General features: G+C 41.7%; 2 protein-coding genes across 2 annotated transcripts; both read right to left on the reverse strand.

Annotated features, from left to right (window-relative positions):
- Nucleotides 1–5,661: 5,661 nt before the first annotated feature.
- On the reverse strand, nt 5,662–12,274 carry LOC104156927 (chromosome unknown open reading frame, human C11orf16). The gene is given in 8 exon segments (XM_009700527.1): nt 5,662–5,757; nt 5,760–5,891; nt 7,676–7,866; nt 8,073–8,132; nt 8,326–8,988; nt 9,760–9,988; nt 11,147–11,312; nt 12,108–12,274. Coding segments are annotated over 8 exon segments (1,704 nt in total).
- A 3,018-nt stretch (nt 12,275–15,292) lies between these two features.
- On the reverse strand, nt 15,293–15,847 carry ASCL3 (achaete-scute family bHLH transcription factor 3). The gene has a single exon (XM_009700529.1). The coding sequence runs from the start codon at nt 15,845–15,847 to the stop codon at nt 15,293–15,295; it is 555 nt and encodes a 184-aa protein (XP_009698831.1).
- Nucleotides 15,848–17,489: the final 1,642 nt, after the last annotated feature.

A 17,489-nucleotide genomic window follows, 5' to 3' on the forward strand; every position in this document is an offset into this window, starting at 1 on the left:
GGGCGCGTTGGAAGGCCGCTGTGCGCGCTGCATTCCGACTGAGCACCACCGTGGTGGGCCAGACGTGACTTGTTTCACCCCAGCGACAGCCTCCAGCACTAGAGAGTATTTTGCTATTTAATCACCAGACACTTTCTACCACTAAGCAACGAGCACCACATTATGGGTTACAAAAAATGTCTTTAATTGCAGGAAGAAGACTCAGAACGTCTCAGTGCAGCATTTGCTTCAATTGTGAACTTGATGAACCAAGCCACAAAGGAATGTGAGGTGAGGTTTTACCTGTGCGAAAGGGAATGTTTACGATGTGCTTGGCAGAGGCCTGTTTGCACTATTTCTGCTAAAACTGCAAAAATTAGACTTCAGTGTTGCTCATTGCATGGCAAGAGCTTAGCCACCGAGCCTGTGATGTCAGCATCGATATCGGGCATTCGCCATCACGTGGTAGGTTACATGGTAGGTTTCACCGGTGTTGTCCAGACCAACTGGTACCACCTTAGTTGATAAACACCACTATCAGCATTTTCCAAAGAGAGTACCAGTAGATTGGTACAAATTTTAGCAAAGGGTTTCTCCACTTCTTGGTGGAGAGGCAGTATCGTTAGACAGAAATATCAGATGACATCACAAATCACATTGTGTCAGCCACTGCCCAGGCTTGTCACGTGTCACAATGTACAGAGTCATTTCCAGTGCTGTGGGGCACCTCTGTGGTGGAGTGGCTTTACAAGAGAGTAAGCCTTTGTTTTCATCATGCCAACACGAACCGCTCATGCTGGCTGGTAGAGTCAGTGTGTTCTGGGTGGCAGAAGTAAGGGAGAGTTTGAATCGTGAGTAAGGAGATTGCTTTGTATGCATTCACTCTGAATTTAGAGTTAACCTCCCCAGTATCGTTTAAGCAAACTCAACTTGGGATGTCGCTACTGGATAAGGAGTGTGGGCTCTGTTCTGAGCAGCACTGGGTCTGTATTGGTGATGAGTAGAAACTGAGAGGTATGGCATACAGATGCACAGCTCCACTGCTTTCATGTTGGCTCTGGCTGCCGGGTGTCATTACTCTTCTGGGTACATGGACCAGGAGCCTGTCTCTGCCAGCTCGTCCTTGTGAAGGCAGCCCTGCGGTCCAGCTACTGCATTAAAGACTCTGAAAACTCCGTCACGGTTTACATCGTCTATGCCCTTTGGGATCTGTTATCGTAATGCAGCAGGAAGCTCATTGTCTGCAGAGTTAATAACAGACGCTAAGTCTTCAATTAAATTAGAGAAAACAGTTGTTCAACACAGACCAGATGATTAGCTCTTAAGCAACTCCTTTATCGTTTCAAAGCACTACATACATAGTAACAAGTTAATCCTAAAACAACTCAGGCAGAACAGAGTTTTACACAAGACAAAACAAAAATATAATGGTGTATAGAGACTCATCCTATGCCCTGTTAGGAGTATTAGAGTTGGAATAAGCAGTGGACGACTTCCACCTTTATGCATCAGCCAAGACAGTACTGCTGCAGTCACCTTCTGTAGAGAAAAAGAGTCATAAAATGGGGAGAGAGGTGAATTCTTAGACCGACAAGGTTATGGATAAAATTTACAAAGTGCAAATAAAAATCCACAACCGAACATAACCATTTAGGTACTTGAATGCAAATGATTAAAATTGTGATTTAAGGTGAGCTGTTCAGAGTTACTAAGGGACCAAAGTTTACCCACATCTCTTATCAAAAGTTTAATTTCATTTCCTTGCTCTGTGATGTCATGTAAAAGAATCCAGCTCACCTGTGATACAGAGATGCTCTGTGAAGCATTATGCAATAGGTCACAGTATTTGATGTATTTTGGGACATAGCTCCACAGTAAACCACAATACAAGCAACCAAATCTGTTGGTGTGTGCATAATCTCAAGGAATAAAGCACAGCAGTAGATTTGGAAATAATAATTGCTATTGGCCTTGGTTTTGTTAAGTTTAGTCTTGACAGTCAGAGACAAGGAAAATATAAGTGAAATAAAATAGATATTTTGGAACTTTTAGGTCTCTGTGATCTAAAAGGTAACCCTAGGAGGAGTTCTCTGGTGACAACAGATGGCAGCAGAGCTGTACTCAAATATTTAATTTGCAGCAGGGAAGATTCAAGTACCTTTACTGTGGTGCCAGAAAGAGGCTGCTGTGGACTTAAATACAATTCTCAAAACCGCTATGCTACTGGTACCAGCCTTGAAGATGTTTTAGCTTCTTCACAAACTCATTTTTCAGTATTAACATGTTCTGCTTTTAGAGCATTGCTCCTGCACATGTCCTGCAGAACCAGTCTTCACTGGCTAGGTTGCAAAGCACCTAGCTTGCATATACATCCTGTTAAGGACCCATAAACTATGCCTTCTTCCACCAGAGCTTTTCTTGAACAGTCTGATCAGGTAGATGTTTCCAGAGCATTCCTTCTGATATTTTCATGAATTCAGTTCTGAGGTGTCAGAGAGTGCCTATGTATTGTGTCGGGAGACAGGCATCTAAAATAATGGCTGACGGTTTTGTACCAGAAAGAAGATGTCCTGTGGACATCCAGGCATTGTTTTCATCCTCACACAAGAACAAACCAGCCAATTAATACAGAAGGTCAGTAGCTATGCAGTTCCACTTTTAACTGTAAATCTGCAGTAGTTGTGAGCGTGGCTTTGATGCTTCTCCACATAATCTTCTCTTTCTGTTGTTGTCCAGAAGTACTATAGCTTCATGGCAGCCTGTAGATGCAAAGAGCATGAAATCAAACACATCTGCAGATACCACGGCAGGCAAGCAGGGGAAAGAGAGCTGGAGTCCTCCAAAGAGGTAAGTAGGTGGTTTTGGTTTTGATTAAGGCTAATCCTTCCCTTCCCCATGGGACAGTTGTTACCCATCTAGTGTCTGTGACACACACTTACACTCATGCATGTGGTGTGACATCATGGGCTTATGAACCCTCTGGACTGATCTGAGCCTTCTGTTGGCGGGGGAGGCAGAGTAACTTCTGGTGGCACCAATCAGTGTCATATCAGTCCTTCTGCACAGGCGAAAATTTCATGGATATAAACCATCCCCTCTCTCAGGGGCTGAATTTGCCTTTTGTGTTTTATCATTAGAAAACCGTATCTTTTTCTTTCCAGAGGACCGAAGCCTCTGTAGCACCCAGTCAAGCTCAAACTTCCCAGCAATGTGTAAGTTTATAGAATACTTTGGTTTTAAATTGAGGTATAGCATTTCTTTATCATTTTGCATCAAGCTGGTTAAAATTTGTGATCACGTGTGGAGACTTTGCGATGGCAGAGAAGATTAACTAGTGGTGCATTCACAATCCTAATGTATGTATTGGTGGGCAGTAGAATGGGCATACAGAGACTTGCACAATTAATTGTAAACCAGATTGTGGCATTCTGGCATGTAACTGGTTAAGAGTCTACTTTATATTTTGGACTGCTACAGAATGTCAAACACTGTGATTAATCTTTAGGCTCTCATGAATTGTATCAGCACCAATAACTCAGCAGTTCTCCAGTCTCACCTCATTTGTGCTCCTGACACTTTCCCTGTGCTGAGGAAAGGCATTCAGCAGTTGCTTAGCCAGTTATGCTTGGCCCTCATACAGTCTCTCTGAAGACTCCTGTTCCTCAAGAAGAAGAAAACTTTTTTTTTTTAAATTTTTCAAAGCCTAACACCTCACCAAATCAATTTCGGGAACTTCTAAGCCACAAAAGATGAGAAAGAAACATGGAACCTGTACCACAGTACAAATTAGTGGGAGCACCCTTGTTGTATGGATGTTTTCCAGGTCTAAGTTTAAAACTGTTTAGGTTGGTAACTTTCGGTTTTGTGAGGCAGAGATTACAGCATGTTGATTATTTCCATTGATCGAAACATGAAATGAAATATTTTGAGTATGGCACTTGCTAATTTTTGTATTGACAGAAACATTTTACAGTTTTGTCCATGCTGCTTGTGTATTTTGAAAAATCTTAGTAGGTTTATAGAGCAGCTGAAATGTAATTTTTTCACCCAAATGCAAAATTTTTATTTTTGTGGGAAATCTAAGATGACTAAACAGTAATGAAACTCCCCTGTCCCCCCCCCACTAAAGAGCAGACAAGCTTTCGAAGACATCTACATTGAAGTTTCTCCTGGCACCTATTCTGTCACAGCAACCTCAGAGGACATGGTGCAACAAACCCACGTGGTGGATGTCAACGCAGGACAAAGTGTTGATTTAACTTTTGTTCTATGATGTTTGTTTTTTCTTGGCAATCACAGGAATAAAATACGATGCTGTTTTAATGCATCTAATGAACTATGTATATCTTTTTCTTGCTAGCACTTTAATAGTATCCTCCTCTTTGGAACTCCATTTTTATGGTTTGTATATTTATTTTCTACTTAATGCAATTATATGCGGCCCACTTTGTGCACTGATTTTATAAATATTTGTACATTGTGTGCCTTAAATCCGATTATGTGACACTGTAATTCCAGGTTCTCATGCTTTAAACAATTAAAGATACAGTGGAATAAAATACATAATTTAGTCTTCGTGATGACAGCTTCTTTTATAGTATCCTCAGACAGAATGTCCATGTCACATTCCTGACCACAGAGAGTATAATCCATGTGGTATCAATATGGATGTACATTACCTTCTATGGGCTGGCACTGATTTTAGAGCAACTGGCTCACAATGCATCTCTCCTATCTGTACTTTTATTATTCTGATAAAGAAATAAAAAGCAAATGAAATTCACTATCTAGGACCCCAGCTCAGGAAGGTGCTTGAATATGTGTCAGATGTTAGTATAGGCACATAAACTATTGACACTTCAAGTCCTGTCTACTTGCAGGCTCTTACCTAGGCTAAACACCAGTTAGCTGCCTTTTTCAGTAAGCAGTAGGGTACCCTGAATTGTCTCCTGCCTCCTACATGGGAAAAATACTGCTGAACAATGGCATGCTGCAGCTTATGGCCATACACTTTAAAAATGAGCAGTCCCTCTAACAAGACTCCCTGGATGCTTAACTCACACGAAGGATCAGATTCCACTGTTAGAATTAGTGACATGACCTATATATGTATCTGTAATCTTTTTGTAGCTGATGGTATTAAGGTTTCAGTTAATTTTCATGGGAATATAGAATTCAGTCACTCGAATGCTGCATCTCTAAGCATTTTGTTGTTTATATCTACAGCAGCAGGTCCTTTACTCTCTGGCTACTTTCTCTTCTGCTTTAATCCTGAAAAAAAATATTTCCAGCTGTCAGCTTGTATTGTTTCTCCATTCCTTCTGGCTTTCTACAAAAAGAAATTGCTATGCTGAATTCCTCTGGCTGACTCCAGAGAACTGTTGATAAATTGGAGGTTTATTAGACCGTTGCTGTGCATCTGTTCAGGCTTTTAGTGCTCATACTAGTTCACCTGATCTCTCCAGAATTGCAAAGTGAAGTCCAAATAATTAGAATTTAATATAACACCTTGGAGTAAAGAATGGGGCTGCTGAAATTCAACATGGGTGGAATTAGAGTTTCTCAGTTATTAAAATTATACAGTTATCCATAAAGATATTCTACAGAGACAGTGCCTAAATCAGAACTTGATTTGCTTAATAAATGTAACACTGATAGAGTATAAGCCGTTTACCTGAAATTTCAGCTCCTGAACTTTATCAGTTGTACATTTATTGAATTCTGTTTGATCATGCCTCTCTCTGCTTTGTTGCGACTGAGTGCTTTGCTGTTTTTTCTGTCTGTCCTCTTCTGACACAATCTATATCATCAAGTTTGTTGTCTCCTATGCAAGTCGCTTTATGTTTATCATCTGACTCTGTTTTATTTCTTGCTGGTTTATATCTTTGTTTTTCTGATGCTGGAAAACCTTCCTGGAGGACAGAAAACAAATCCCTTGGAAGTCTAGTCTAAAAAAAGCATCAGTGTCTTTGTAACTGCTGCTTTCTTGGCTGTAAGAAAGCTACATGAGGCAGAGGTACCTATAATAATGGTATCATTTCTGTATAGTACAAACTTTACCACTGAAACACACAAGCGTACAATAAGACTAAAGTATTTTCAGAAGCTGTTAGGCTTTGATCAAAAACTTTGATCAAGGATTTTTGGTGTCTGCAGTGGGAAGACATTAGTCCCACAGAGAGCACCTCTGGGAAGCCTGCTCTCCAGCTTCACTTGTTTGTTCCAAGTTACTTCTGACACAGTCTGTATTCTAAGATAAAACTGCTTCAGCTACTTCAAGGAGTAGCAGTGTATCTTCTGGGTTTAAAAACACCAAGGGCTATTTTACAGGAATAAAAGCATGTCGTTATACTCTCTATTGCCACATTGCGTCCACTACTGTGATTCATGCTGCCTGTTTGGGGCTAGAATGAAAACACTCTGGTTTCTTTTTAGTTTTACCAAAAGCATGTCACTTCAGTGTGCAGCTGTGACACTTGCTAACATAGAGCCTGTCTGCCTGGAGCTCCATACTGGCCTAAAAATCCCTAGGAAATTAATTACATAGGTGTGTAATTATGATTATTTAAATAATAAAGTAGGAACCATACAGTTAATAAATTGTTAAGCATCTGCTTAAAATTAATGCATATAACTGTGAGAACACAAGATACATTCCAGTATATTCTCTGTTCACTGAGACGTGTCATTAACAGATTAATCTTCTCCTAAAGAAAATCATGCAAGTTTAGCACGTTCAAAGTCTTACTCCGCAGTCAGCTCACAGTAGCAAAAGCATGAAGGTATGGAGGAGCTAATATTTGATATCTGATACATAATTCATTAATTATACCCCCATGCTCTTGTGCAGAACAGTGTTTCTGTTCATCCTGCCATTCTCTTTCATCCTCCCCTTCTTCCTGCGAGCTCTTTTCTTCCTCTTTTCTGTGCTTGCTTTTTTTGGCATTCATGTTCTGATTTTTTTTTTTCCCCAGTTTTTCTAAAGCAGGAGGGGACCATGGCCAACAGAAACCAGGCCTAAAAATCAGGGTGTTGTCCTTGTTCGTAACTGTGACACAGTTTGCTTGTTCTGTATCCCCTAGCTTCAGGGTAGGGATCCACTATTTAAACTGCTTGCTTCTTGTGAGGAAATAGAAGATACTCCATAAAGACTGTTTACTAAAAAATCTGCTTTTGTCTTTCAGAGACAGAGATCGTGACTATCAGAGTTTGACTAGCAGAACCCAGCACCTTTCCAGATTGAATCTTTTCTTTTGTTTTACTGCTGCTGACAGTCACATCTGTCCATTTCCAGGGCCACTCATGTAGGTCCCTACTTCCATAGGACTTCATTGGGTTGATGTCAATGGGCATTTAGCAGGTTTCTGAATTGAAATCTGCATTATTGAATATTGAATATAAAATTCCATATTGACTATAAAATAAAATTCCATAATATTCCGTATTGAATATAAAATTCCATTTTACTGAGTAGCTTCAGCCCTTCCATAGAGTTTTGGGATTTTTGTTTTGGTTTGGTTTTAGTTAGTGGAGAAGTTTCCTGCCTATCACAAAACTGGTGGATGGCCTTAGCAAGCAGTTAAGTGAGAAACAATATATTTTTCTAGCCAACATCCAGACCATTAACAAGAATATTTCTTCCATTCAAACAAACCACGTGCTTACATAAATATGGTATTAATACAGATTACCTTACCCCCAATGACGGCTTGAAATCTTGGTTTCTTAAGATTTCTTTCATTGTGAGTTGTCCTCCAGGAGACTGCTCGATGGTTTCAAACATTGCACTCCGATTAGTCGGGGCAACACGGGACAAGTTCCCAGCGGAGATGGCTTTGGATTTTGGCTTGCCCTTTGTACATGTGCTGCTGCGACTGCCGAGTCCTGGGAAGGAGCAGAAGTGTATCTAAGAGTGAAACCAGAACTGAAATGGAGAAACATTCATTTCAGAAGAGTAGAAAATGCACTTGAAGCCTGAAAGGAATTCTTTCAGGTTATTCTGCATGGACTAGCTACAAAAGTTAATGAAGATGTTAGCATCATAAAAAGCATAGGAAAACGATGGGGAACAAACTCAGAGAGGGCTATCCGTGCTTCCAAATTAAATTCATTGTTCTGGTAATTTTCTGTTGGATGAGTTGCCAACAGAAGAGCTAGCATGCAAGATGAGGCAGCAGAAACGTTGGGGAGGGGGCAAGTATTGTATCAGATTGCATTGATATGCAAAATGATAGTGTTTACACTGATAAACTACAGGCAAAGTGACTGCCCAGATGAAGGAGGCCCAGAACACATTTGGTTTTTTTCCCTCTGGCTGATGCTTCCCTGTGGGGGTGTTAAAGGTACCTGAATTACTGGGATGGGACTTGTGGTGGCTTCTTTTCCAGTATTTCCACTCAGGTCTTGCAGAATCCTTTAGCCTGGGCTTCTCGAGAGAGCTGGAGCCTGTGTTAACAGCACTGTCCACCACAGTACTCTTAGTGGGGAACTGCTCCAGATCCCACTCTGAATCAGAAGAGGGGGAAGAGGCTGCCACAGCTGCTGCTGCTGCTTCTTTTGGGCCTTCCAGTTCTAGAAGACATGGAGAGGGCTTGCTGCTGGACTCTGCTGCTTCAGTTTCACTCTGAAAGACCAGAGACCTGGATGGAAGAGGCCACCAGGCATCAACATGGGGATGGCAGCAGCAGATGCACCTTACATATGCTGATGAACAGCATATACCATCACAGTGACAGTGGAAATGAGGCCAGCAGGGTGAGCAGAGCAAGCAGTGCTTGGCAAGGCTATGTACAGCACAAACAGGAATCAGGACTGTTTTAGGACTGCAGGAAAAAATACAAGAGTTAGTGTCTGGACTTTCTCTGGGCTTCACCCTGCTGGTGAAGGGCACGTGGATCATCTCTACGATCCTCTCCCACAGGCCAGGAAGGATCCACAGAGCCACACCTCGTGGGAGTTTCACTTTCTTGTCATTCCAGAACTGGACCATAATTTCTTCATCTTCCGAGGCTGTTGAGAGAAAAGGTAAGCAGCCATAAGCCGCTGGGCAGTGCACACACACAGATCAGGCTTTGCAGCCTTATGTACTTTCTATTCCTGTCAAGGAGTAGGATCAAGTGTCACCCCTCTCTGTAACACCTCACCATAATGTCACGGAGCGTGGAGTGGGCAGCTAGGGCACTGTCACGGTGACAAAAGCTCTGGCAGCATCTTTCCTCCCAATTTGTCATCAGATGAACAAGAAATGTTGACCAAGTAACTTTTGTTGTTACTGCCAAAGTTAGCAGTAACGCTCTGAGAATAGTATTTTGGTAAGTCAGTGGAGCTTGACTGTCAGACACAGGAAAAATGAACGAGCTATTGAAATCTCCTATGTCTGGGCGATAAAATCACCGCCAGATGTACCACTGGGTACAAATGTGAGCATTCAAGCATGGATGGGTGCTTCCTGAGAGCTGTCTCACTTGTATCCCTCAGGAAAAGGCCACCATCTTTCACATGGCAGACACAGCCTTGTCCGAGCAGACGGGAAATAGCACATCCACAAACACAGAAGATGACCTTTTTATGGGTCACAACTTCCTTAGGGTCAGACTGGTGAGGCTACACGCAGATATTCATCACCAAGTCCCATCAGCTCCTGCAAGCTTTAAGCAACGCTAAACTGTAGCCTGTGCACTGGTGTTTCTCTGGCAGTAGCACCATGACAAGAGTTTATCCTGACAGTCTCGCTCATGTTCCAGAGCAAGGCAAGGAAAAAGAGGGCAGCATCTTTCTTACCTCGTAAGGGGTCCCTTGTCTCAATGCCCGTGAGGACAGTTCCTGGGCCGTACCTGGCCATATCTGGCTCCCAGGGTGCCAGCACTTTGTCTCCAGGGAGTAAGGAGTGCTTCATCCCGTTCACATATTCCAGGATATCATCCTTGGCTGTTTTTTGCACACACACTGGATGCCTTGCATGTGACACAAGTGGTTTGGCAAACTCTACCAGGAACACACCTCTTTCACTCTATTACCAGGAACAAAATAATAGTTTCTCCGAAAAACAGTCTGTAATATCTCAGGTGATGTAACCTTCACCAGGAGGCCATTCTGTGGCTAGGTCAAAACACTAAGCAAGCCTGAACAGGTGTTAAATAGTGTGTGGTGTTAGTCCGGCATTGAGACAGCCAGAAAAACCTCCATAAGGCTCACCAAAAAGCAGGCTGCGTGAAGCACATGTACAGATTCAGTGTCGTTAGGACCTGTATGTTCTTCCCCAAGAGAAAAAGCTACAGGTAGAGCACAACTAGATTTCAAACACCACGCTGTGTGCACCAGATAACAAGGGACACTGAAGCCATTCAGACCTGTTCTTCAGTCATGCCCAAGTCCTTCCTCATTACATATAACACTAACTCTGCTTCTTGGAGGGGGTTGTTGGGAATTTTTATTTTCTTTTGAATTAAGGCCTGTCAAGAGGCTTTCCATCAACAGTGAAACGAGGTACTTCCCTGTTCTTGAGAAAGAATAGGCTCTTTTTTCTGTTAAGTTTGAAGTGCTAACAAACTAATGAATTGACGCTTTCACTAATATTTCTGAAAAGACACCGAGCCATTGGTCTGTAGCTGACTCAAGCTGGAAGTGTGTACATAAAACACGAAGGCTTTTCCTGTGCTATTGATGGTTCAGTGTGTACACAAAACAGTAGCGGGTACACTGCTCACAACAGCGCCCAGCGCCAGCAGAAGCAGAGGGCCTGCTCTTGCAAGGTGCACAACAACACTGCTTTCACCAGGAACTGGCAGTTTGGGGGGCACCCATCTCCTGCACAAGATGAGGATCCCTGAAACACGCCTGCTTTCTCCTAGAAATGGCCTCAGTACAGAAGGCTGAGCAGAGCAAGGATCTGATCATTATTAGTTTATTGGTGCCTGAGGCTGTGCTGCGTCCAAGAGGCTCACCCAGCGTGCCAGGCAGCAGGATGTGAGCACAGCCTGGAATCGGGCACATCAGGACCTTTACAAATCAACATAACCATGAGCATCAACTGTCCTGGTGATCTGTTCTCTAATTCGTGCATCAGCTGAAATCAAAACGCCTACACAAAATTCAGGTGGTGCATGAGTACTGCTGGTGGGCTGGACACCCTGTTATACATACCCACGACTACTGCACAGCAACCGACACTCACCTCTATCTCCTCTTTTACTGTACCACGGTAATAAAATCCATCTCGTTCCCCTCTGACCAGCACAGGGACATTGTTGTCTAAGCCCAGGGATCTCCCCGATGTGCTCAGCCTCTTCCACGCTGGGCCAGGGGAGGGGAGACAGTGGCTAATCCATTGGCACCTTGAAGAAAAGAAAATGAGTCAGCACTGGGAGAAACAGCTCCTGTAGGTCACAAAAAAAAAAAATTATCTTGTAAGATTTAAGAACTGGATCACTGCACCTCATTTTGTAGCACTTCCACAGGCCAAAGCATGTGGGAAGAAACAGAAAACTTGCTTGTGCTGGGAAAGTTCCTTGCTCTTGGGGAAAAAAAACCATCAGTGCCTGTTTTTACCCAGATTTCTTTGGTTTGGGGTTTAGACGAAGTGAGCCAGGAGTACACTGGAATCCGGGGCCAGCATTACCTTTTGCTGTTTACATGGCAAGCCAATACAACCCTTAAGATCAGGAGAAAGGATCCATTTCCAGCACAGAGCACAGCATAGGTGCACTCGAGAGCGCTGAAGCTGATGGTTTACACTGGGGCATTCAGGGAACAGAAAAGTAGAAAAGTAAACAACACAGTTGCTGGTTTATGACAGGTTCCAGTTCAGAACAGGAAAAATAATCCCGTCTCAAAGCATTAGAAACACTTCACAGAAGATGGCTGCTAACGCAAGATGCTTTTATTTACCCAAATAACATTAAAGGAATGTTTCTTTGATAGGAGGTTTACGCGGGCTTTGCTTTTCGTAATCTCCAGGGTAGCAAATCACTTTGGTTAATACCATCTAAAAAACGGCCAGTGCAGGGGAGGGGAAAGCTCAAATGATGTTCAAGCTGCTAATTTATTAATCTGACACACCAGTCTGCTTTATCCTATTAGGTATCATGAAAAAGAACAGATCGCAGACTCAAACAAGAAATTGACGTTACCTCTGGGGGGTGAGGGGCTCGGCGATGCAGGCGGGATGCACGACAGCAGAGCTCCCGCGGCAGGGGCTGGCAGTAGGTACGACACTGGGGCACGAGACCTTGTCCAGGGCTGGCATCGCGCTGCAATACCTGTGACCCCTAGGCAGGAACCCCCCCGAACGAGCCATTCCTGCAAAAGCAGCTACCTCCAGGCCTCAGTCGTGATCTGTTGGTAGAAAAGAGACGATGTACTGGCATTTTCCAAGACGAGCAAATGCTTTCCAGTGTGCCTCAAGAACTCGGTAGCTTTTATTAATGATTTTTAACTAAAAAGAATTAATTGAAAATAGTCAGACTGGCATTTGGTCAGATGAACCTGTATCACTGACTTCAGTGATCTTCAGGCACCCAAATCAATCCTGAGCTGGCAGAGAGACAGAAACGCCCAAGGAAACTAGAAATGCTGTGAAAATCCCCAGGAGAGCAATAGCTTTCACCTCCCTCCAACTTTTGTTTCCCTCCGCAATATCCAGCTCTCTCTCCTTATACCTACACTCTCCTTTAAAGCTTTCTTGTACGCAGTCCCAGCCAAACCTTCCCTATTTTACAAGCCGAGTAAACTGACTGAGTAAACGTGATCAGTTTTGAACGTGATGTTACATTGCAGTTGCCTGTTACTTGTTTTATTTATAGGGACGTATTAAGAGGAAATATTTTGATCTTTCAGCTGTCCTGTCATGTTTTGTAACAGTAGGATTATGGCTTGCCATGAGAAAGAATGAGACGCTCAGATTTGACAAGTGATAACTATTCAGAGGCTGTCATGGTAAGATGGATGACGTGATGCTGGTACTCTGACAAGATGTAGTAGACAAGCTTCCATTCTTTTTTTTTTTTTTAATATTGCTTAGAAATATTTAGCATGCTTAGGGTAAAATTTGCATGAGAATTCAACAACATGTAAAGTAGGCACTTAAACTGTATTTTGTAAAATAAATTCTAAGCACTCATATTATATTCAAATGTTATTTTGTCTCTTATCTTGTGACACGGGGGTCTTTTTCACGAGGACTTCCAGAGATACGTAATTTCAGAAAACTAGCACACCAAACCCAGCAAGAAGAGTGGATTAACTGCTGAAAAATGTGTCTTTAAGTCAGCAAATCAACACAATATATTCACTTGTTTCACAACTACACAAACTCCCCTATTATAAACCAAAACACGACAGAATCAGTAATACTTTGCAAAGAAATGCAGCCATCAATTCTGTATTAAAGCACATTTTAAACCCATTCAGTGCTGTTACTGCTGAGAGCCAGGTCCCCTCTATTTCTGTATAAAGCAGGGCACTAACAAACGCAATTCCAAAACACTTTGAGATTTTTTTTTTCCCCCTGGGTAATTCCAAGGACTTTGAGACAGCAGTGTTTCATACTTACCAGCTATCGCTAATGCTACATCTGGTCAATTTGGATTTACTCCCAATGCAGAAATCTTGCCCTTTCGCCCATTTGACGCAGGAAGCCATTTGCTGCCAGTGTTTCCTAGTTGCTACGGTCGTTGCCAGAGTTGTTACTACCAGGATGGGACGCCCTGACCTTACCGGTTAGAAAGCGGTGGAATGTGACTAGAGAGAGGACCATTTGTCTGCCACGCATCTGCTCTATTTTCAGCTCCCCATCGATCTAGATATTGCATTGAAAGACCGCCGGGGCAGAGAAGGGAGTGTAAGAGGGAGTAGTGTCCTCTAGGCTTTCTGCCTACTATTGCAGGGCAAAAAATAGCATGATATGAAGCTACAGTTTAGATTTAGAAAAAAATGCCCACCACAACAGAGTGTGACAAACGAATTGGTTTGAAATGCAGACAGAAAGGTTGAAGCTGACAAACTGAGGTCGATAAATCGCTTCACAAACTTTCCCTTTTCACAATAAAGGGGAAGAATTAATGAATTCTACCCTTTTCCTGCAAAGTGCATGTCAAAAACAGGCCAGAATACAATGCAGAAATCCACCTATTAATCTCTGCTGTGATCCCTAATCTTCATTTTCTCCTTAACAAATGTTAATTTTTTTTTGTTTGTTTTGGGAGGAGGAATACTTGGTTGCTATTAAGAGGGGATGACTGCAATTAGGGACAAGCATACAGCACTTAGGGAATCTGTAACTATTTCCTGTACATTCTGCTGCACCCCCAGACCACCTGCTCTCATGCTGTCAGCAGAATTGTTGTTTAATATCAATAATACAATTCCCTTACACACAGCAGATGTTAAGAACACTCTGCCAGTTACAAGCTAAACTCTTCACCATCTTCACATAAATCTATTCTATACCACTTAGCAGAAACCTTCAGTAGTACAGAGGAGCAGACTGCGAAATTGGGGATGACCACCCCAGTTCTCAACCATCATTAGTGAAAAGTCCCCAAAAAATTTCTGTTGCAGGATTATTTTTTTTTTTTCTCCCCAAGGTCAAGACCTTGCCAACTCTCTTTATACTGTTTATTATGTGAGCAGTCCTAGTAATTTTTAAGGGCACTGACAGCTGAAGAAGAATCCAATTTTCAATAGAAATTAGGCTAAGTCAACAGTTTTTAATGGGATTAAAATATTCATTAATAAGAAAAGGACAGGACAGCACTTGTAAGACGTTATGCTCTTCCTATGTTCAATAACCATGTTTCAGAGAGCTGCTGCTCTCCTCTTTTTATTTTCCCCCTTCTAAGTTAAGTTATCCTTTCTGTTGGCATCTAACAATATTCCTGAGAACATTTTAAAAGGCCTTTTAAAAGAAACACTGGCAAGTAGATAAAAAAATCTTTTAAAAAAACCAACAGTAACATTACAGAAAATGAGAAGAATCTCAGTCTCATCAGTGGAAAGATTTTATTTTAAAGCATACAGGTTGTCATGATACATACAGTTACTTCATATGTATAGATATTACATTTTTGGTTTTGTGACAATTTTAGAAATGTTTTCGGATTTCCCTGAATTAACTAACTTAGGCCATTCAGATGAGATTTCCTTAGTTGTCTCTTTCATATCTAAGTGTAGTTACTATCTGCAAAATTAAAACTCTTCTGTGTGGGCTGGCACTGATGCGTGCTATGATCTGGTCCTAAGATGTGCCTAGAACATGCACGTCATTAATAATATAGTGGTTTCCAGACAAGATACCTTTTGCTTGGTTTGGAACAGTTTAGGTAGTCTTCAAAAACTGGTTTTGTTTGTTAATTGCTTTAGGTGCTTGGCTTGGCTCTGTGACATTTTTTTCTGCCACCACAGAATCACCATACAGAACAGACTGTAGGTAGCTAATGTATTTTATTGCAGCACGGAGCGTCTCTACTTTGCTGAGCCGTTTCTCCAAGTACTCCTTAGGTAGGTGATGCCTCAGTTTAGCATAGCCTTCATTGACACATTTAACCCTCTGTCTTTCCCTCTCATTCCTCTTTCTGATGAAAGCTGGCCCATAGGAGTACTCACTTCTGCGGTAATTGGAATGGGGCATTTGGTAGCGAAAGGTGCATGGCTCACTGTAGAAGTTCTCCGCGATGAGATGCTCAGACATGAAAGGAAGGAACGACAAATCTTCAGAGCAAGTGACCTGGTTTGGTGTTTCTGGGTACACATGAAACGTGACCACTGGGTCGGCACAGAAAGGCCTAGCCAGCTGTATGCACTGAGCCTCAGTACAGATGGACAACTTGTCCACGAGGTTACGGTAGCTTTTGCCATCCACTGGATTCTGCATTTAACCTGGAAATGCATAATTACACATAGTTCAAACAACTCATACTGAGCAGCAGAAAAAACTCACCTGGACTTACCAACACTTGGCATTACTAGAATTTTCCAGAAGAGACTTTTAATGCATTTGTGTCATTTCAGAATGGTGTTGGAAGAGCGCTAATAGAGCAAACAATGTCCCATTTGAAAAAGCAGGAAAGCACAAGTCAGCAACACCGATTAAAGCAATTCGTAACAGATTTTAAGAAAATAAAGCCACTAACGCTTCCTAAAGGAAACAGCAGTCTGGTTCCACCTCAGCCTTAGAAATTAAGAGAATCTACATTTATGTACTCCACATAGGTCTAGCTTGCTCCAAATCCATCAAAACTTACACCTCTACAGACAATAAACAAAGTAGGCCAACATCTGAGGCATTCTCTCCATCCCTTCTCCTCCCTGAAAAAAATTAAATCTACAGTTCCAGTAACAGACTCCCTGTCCATACCAAAAAGCCTTCAAAGACAAATTATTTTTTCCTCTCTACTCATTTAATGTCTCATTCACTATACTGTCTTAACCAGATGGGAAAACTTGTGCAGGGAATGGACCTTAATCTTAATTTTATGTCTGTCAGGTATTACATCCATTCTAGATTAAAAGGTTTACAAAAAGTTTAGAGGACAAATTTCTGCTAAACCTAACATCTCTTTGGGTCCTCATGCTGCTTCTGCACTCACCTGCAGATTAAACACAGATACGAAATACTAAATACAATCCTACTCATAGACGATTATGAAATAATCTGTTTATTAAAGGAAGAAAATCATGTCCTAATAATATTGTTCCAATTATAAATTATTTTACTAAGAAGGGTCTGCACACAGTTGTTGGGGCACTGCTAGAAACCTGTAACTCGGACTGGCTTACTAAAACCACATACCCTCTCTTCAGAGCAGCATTACAGCAGGCATAACAACTCAAATGACACTTACATATTTATTAAACAGATAATCTTGCAGTGTTTTATAGGAAGCTACATTATAGTGCCTTCCCATTATCATTATTTAAACATCTAAATATCAGCATAACTGTAATGATTGTTACCTAATAGTTACTTAAAAATAAATTTTAAATAACTAGTTAATTTTTACAGAATTACTGTGATCCATCCTCACGGATTGCAAGCAATACTTGCCTACATAGAATCTGTCCAAAAATTCTCTTATTCACCATCCACTTCCACATCTATACATTGCTGTCTAAGGTTATATTACAGCCTCTAAAATGGAACACACACCTCAACATTAAACTAGGTTACTACAAACATCTAGATTCCATACTCACAAAAACCTTGCAAAGCTTCAAATGTTCCAACTGTGGTTCCATAACATAAATGGGATCCCCTTAATCCTTCACAAGGATATGGGGATATTTTAACGTTTTTCTCATGACCTCACACCTGCCATGTTCAATACAGAGAGAAATGTTACTCAATATGAACCTATCTTCACAACATATTCTATCAAAATGCTTCTGTATTCAGTGATGTCTCTTTTTCTAATGCACATAGGTCTCACAACAGAAATCCTAGGAGTTAAGAATTAATTTACAGCGTGCTGTTAGACAAGAGAGAAAGTCACATGCATCTTAAACAGGAACTTCTG

This window comes from Cariama cristata, unplaced genomic scaffold, assembly GCF_000690535.1.
Source record: "Cariama cristata isolate BGI_N322 unplaced genomic scaffold, ASM69053v1 scaffold30995, whole genome shotgun sequence".
NCBI lineage: Eukaryota > Metazoa > Chordata > Aves > Cariamiformes > Cariamidae > Cariama > Cariama cristata.

What these genes read in the sequence shown, in the direction of transcription:
- ASCL3 (XM_009700529.1), bottom strand. Translation starts at nt 15,847, where the DNA reads ATGCAGAATCCAGTGGATGGCAAAAGCTACCGTAACCTCGTGGACAAG.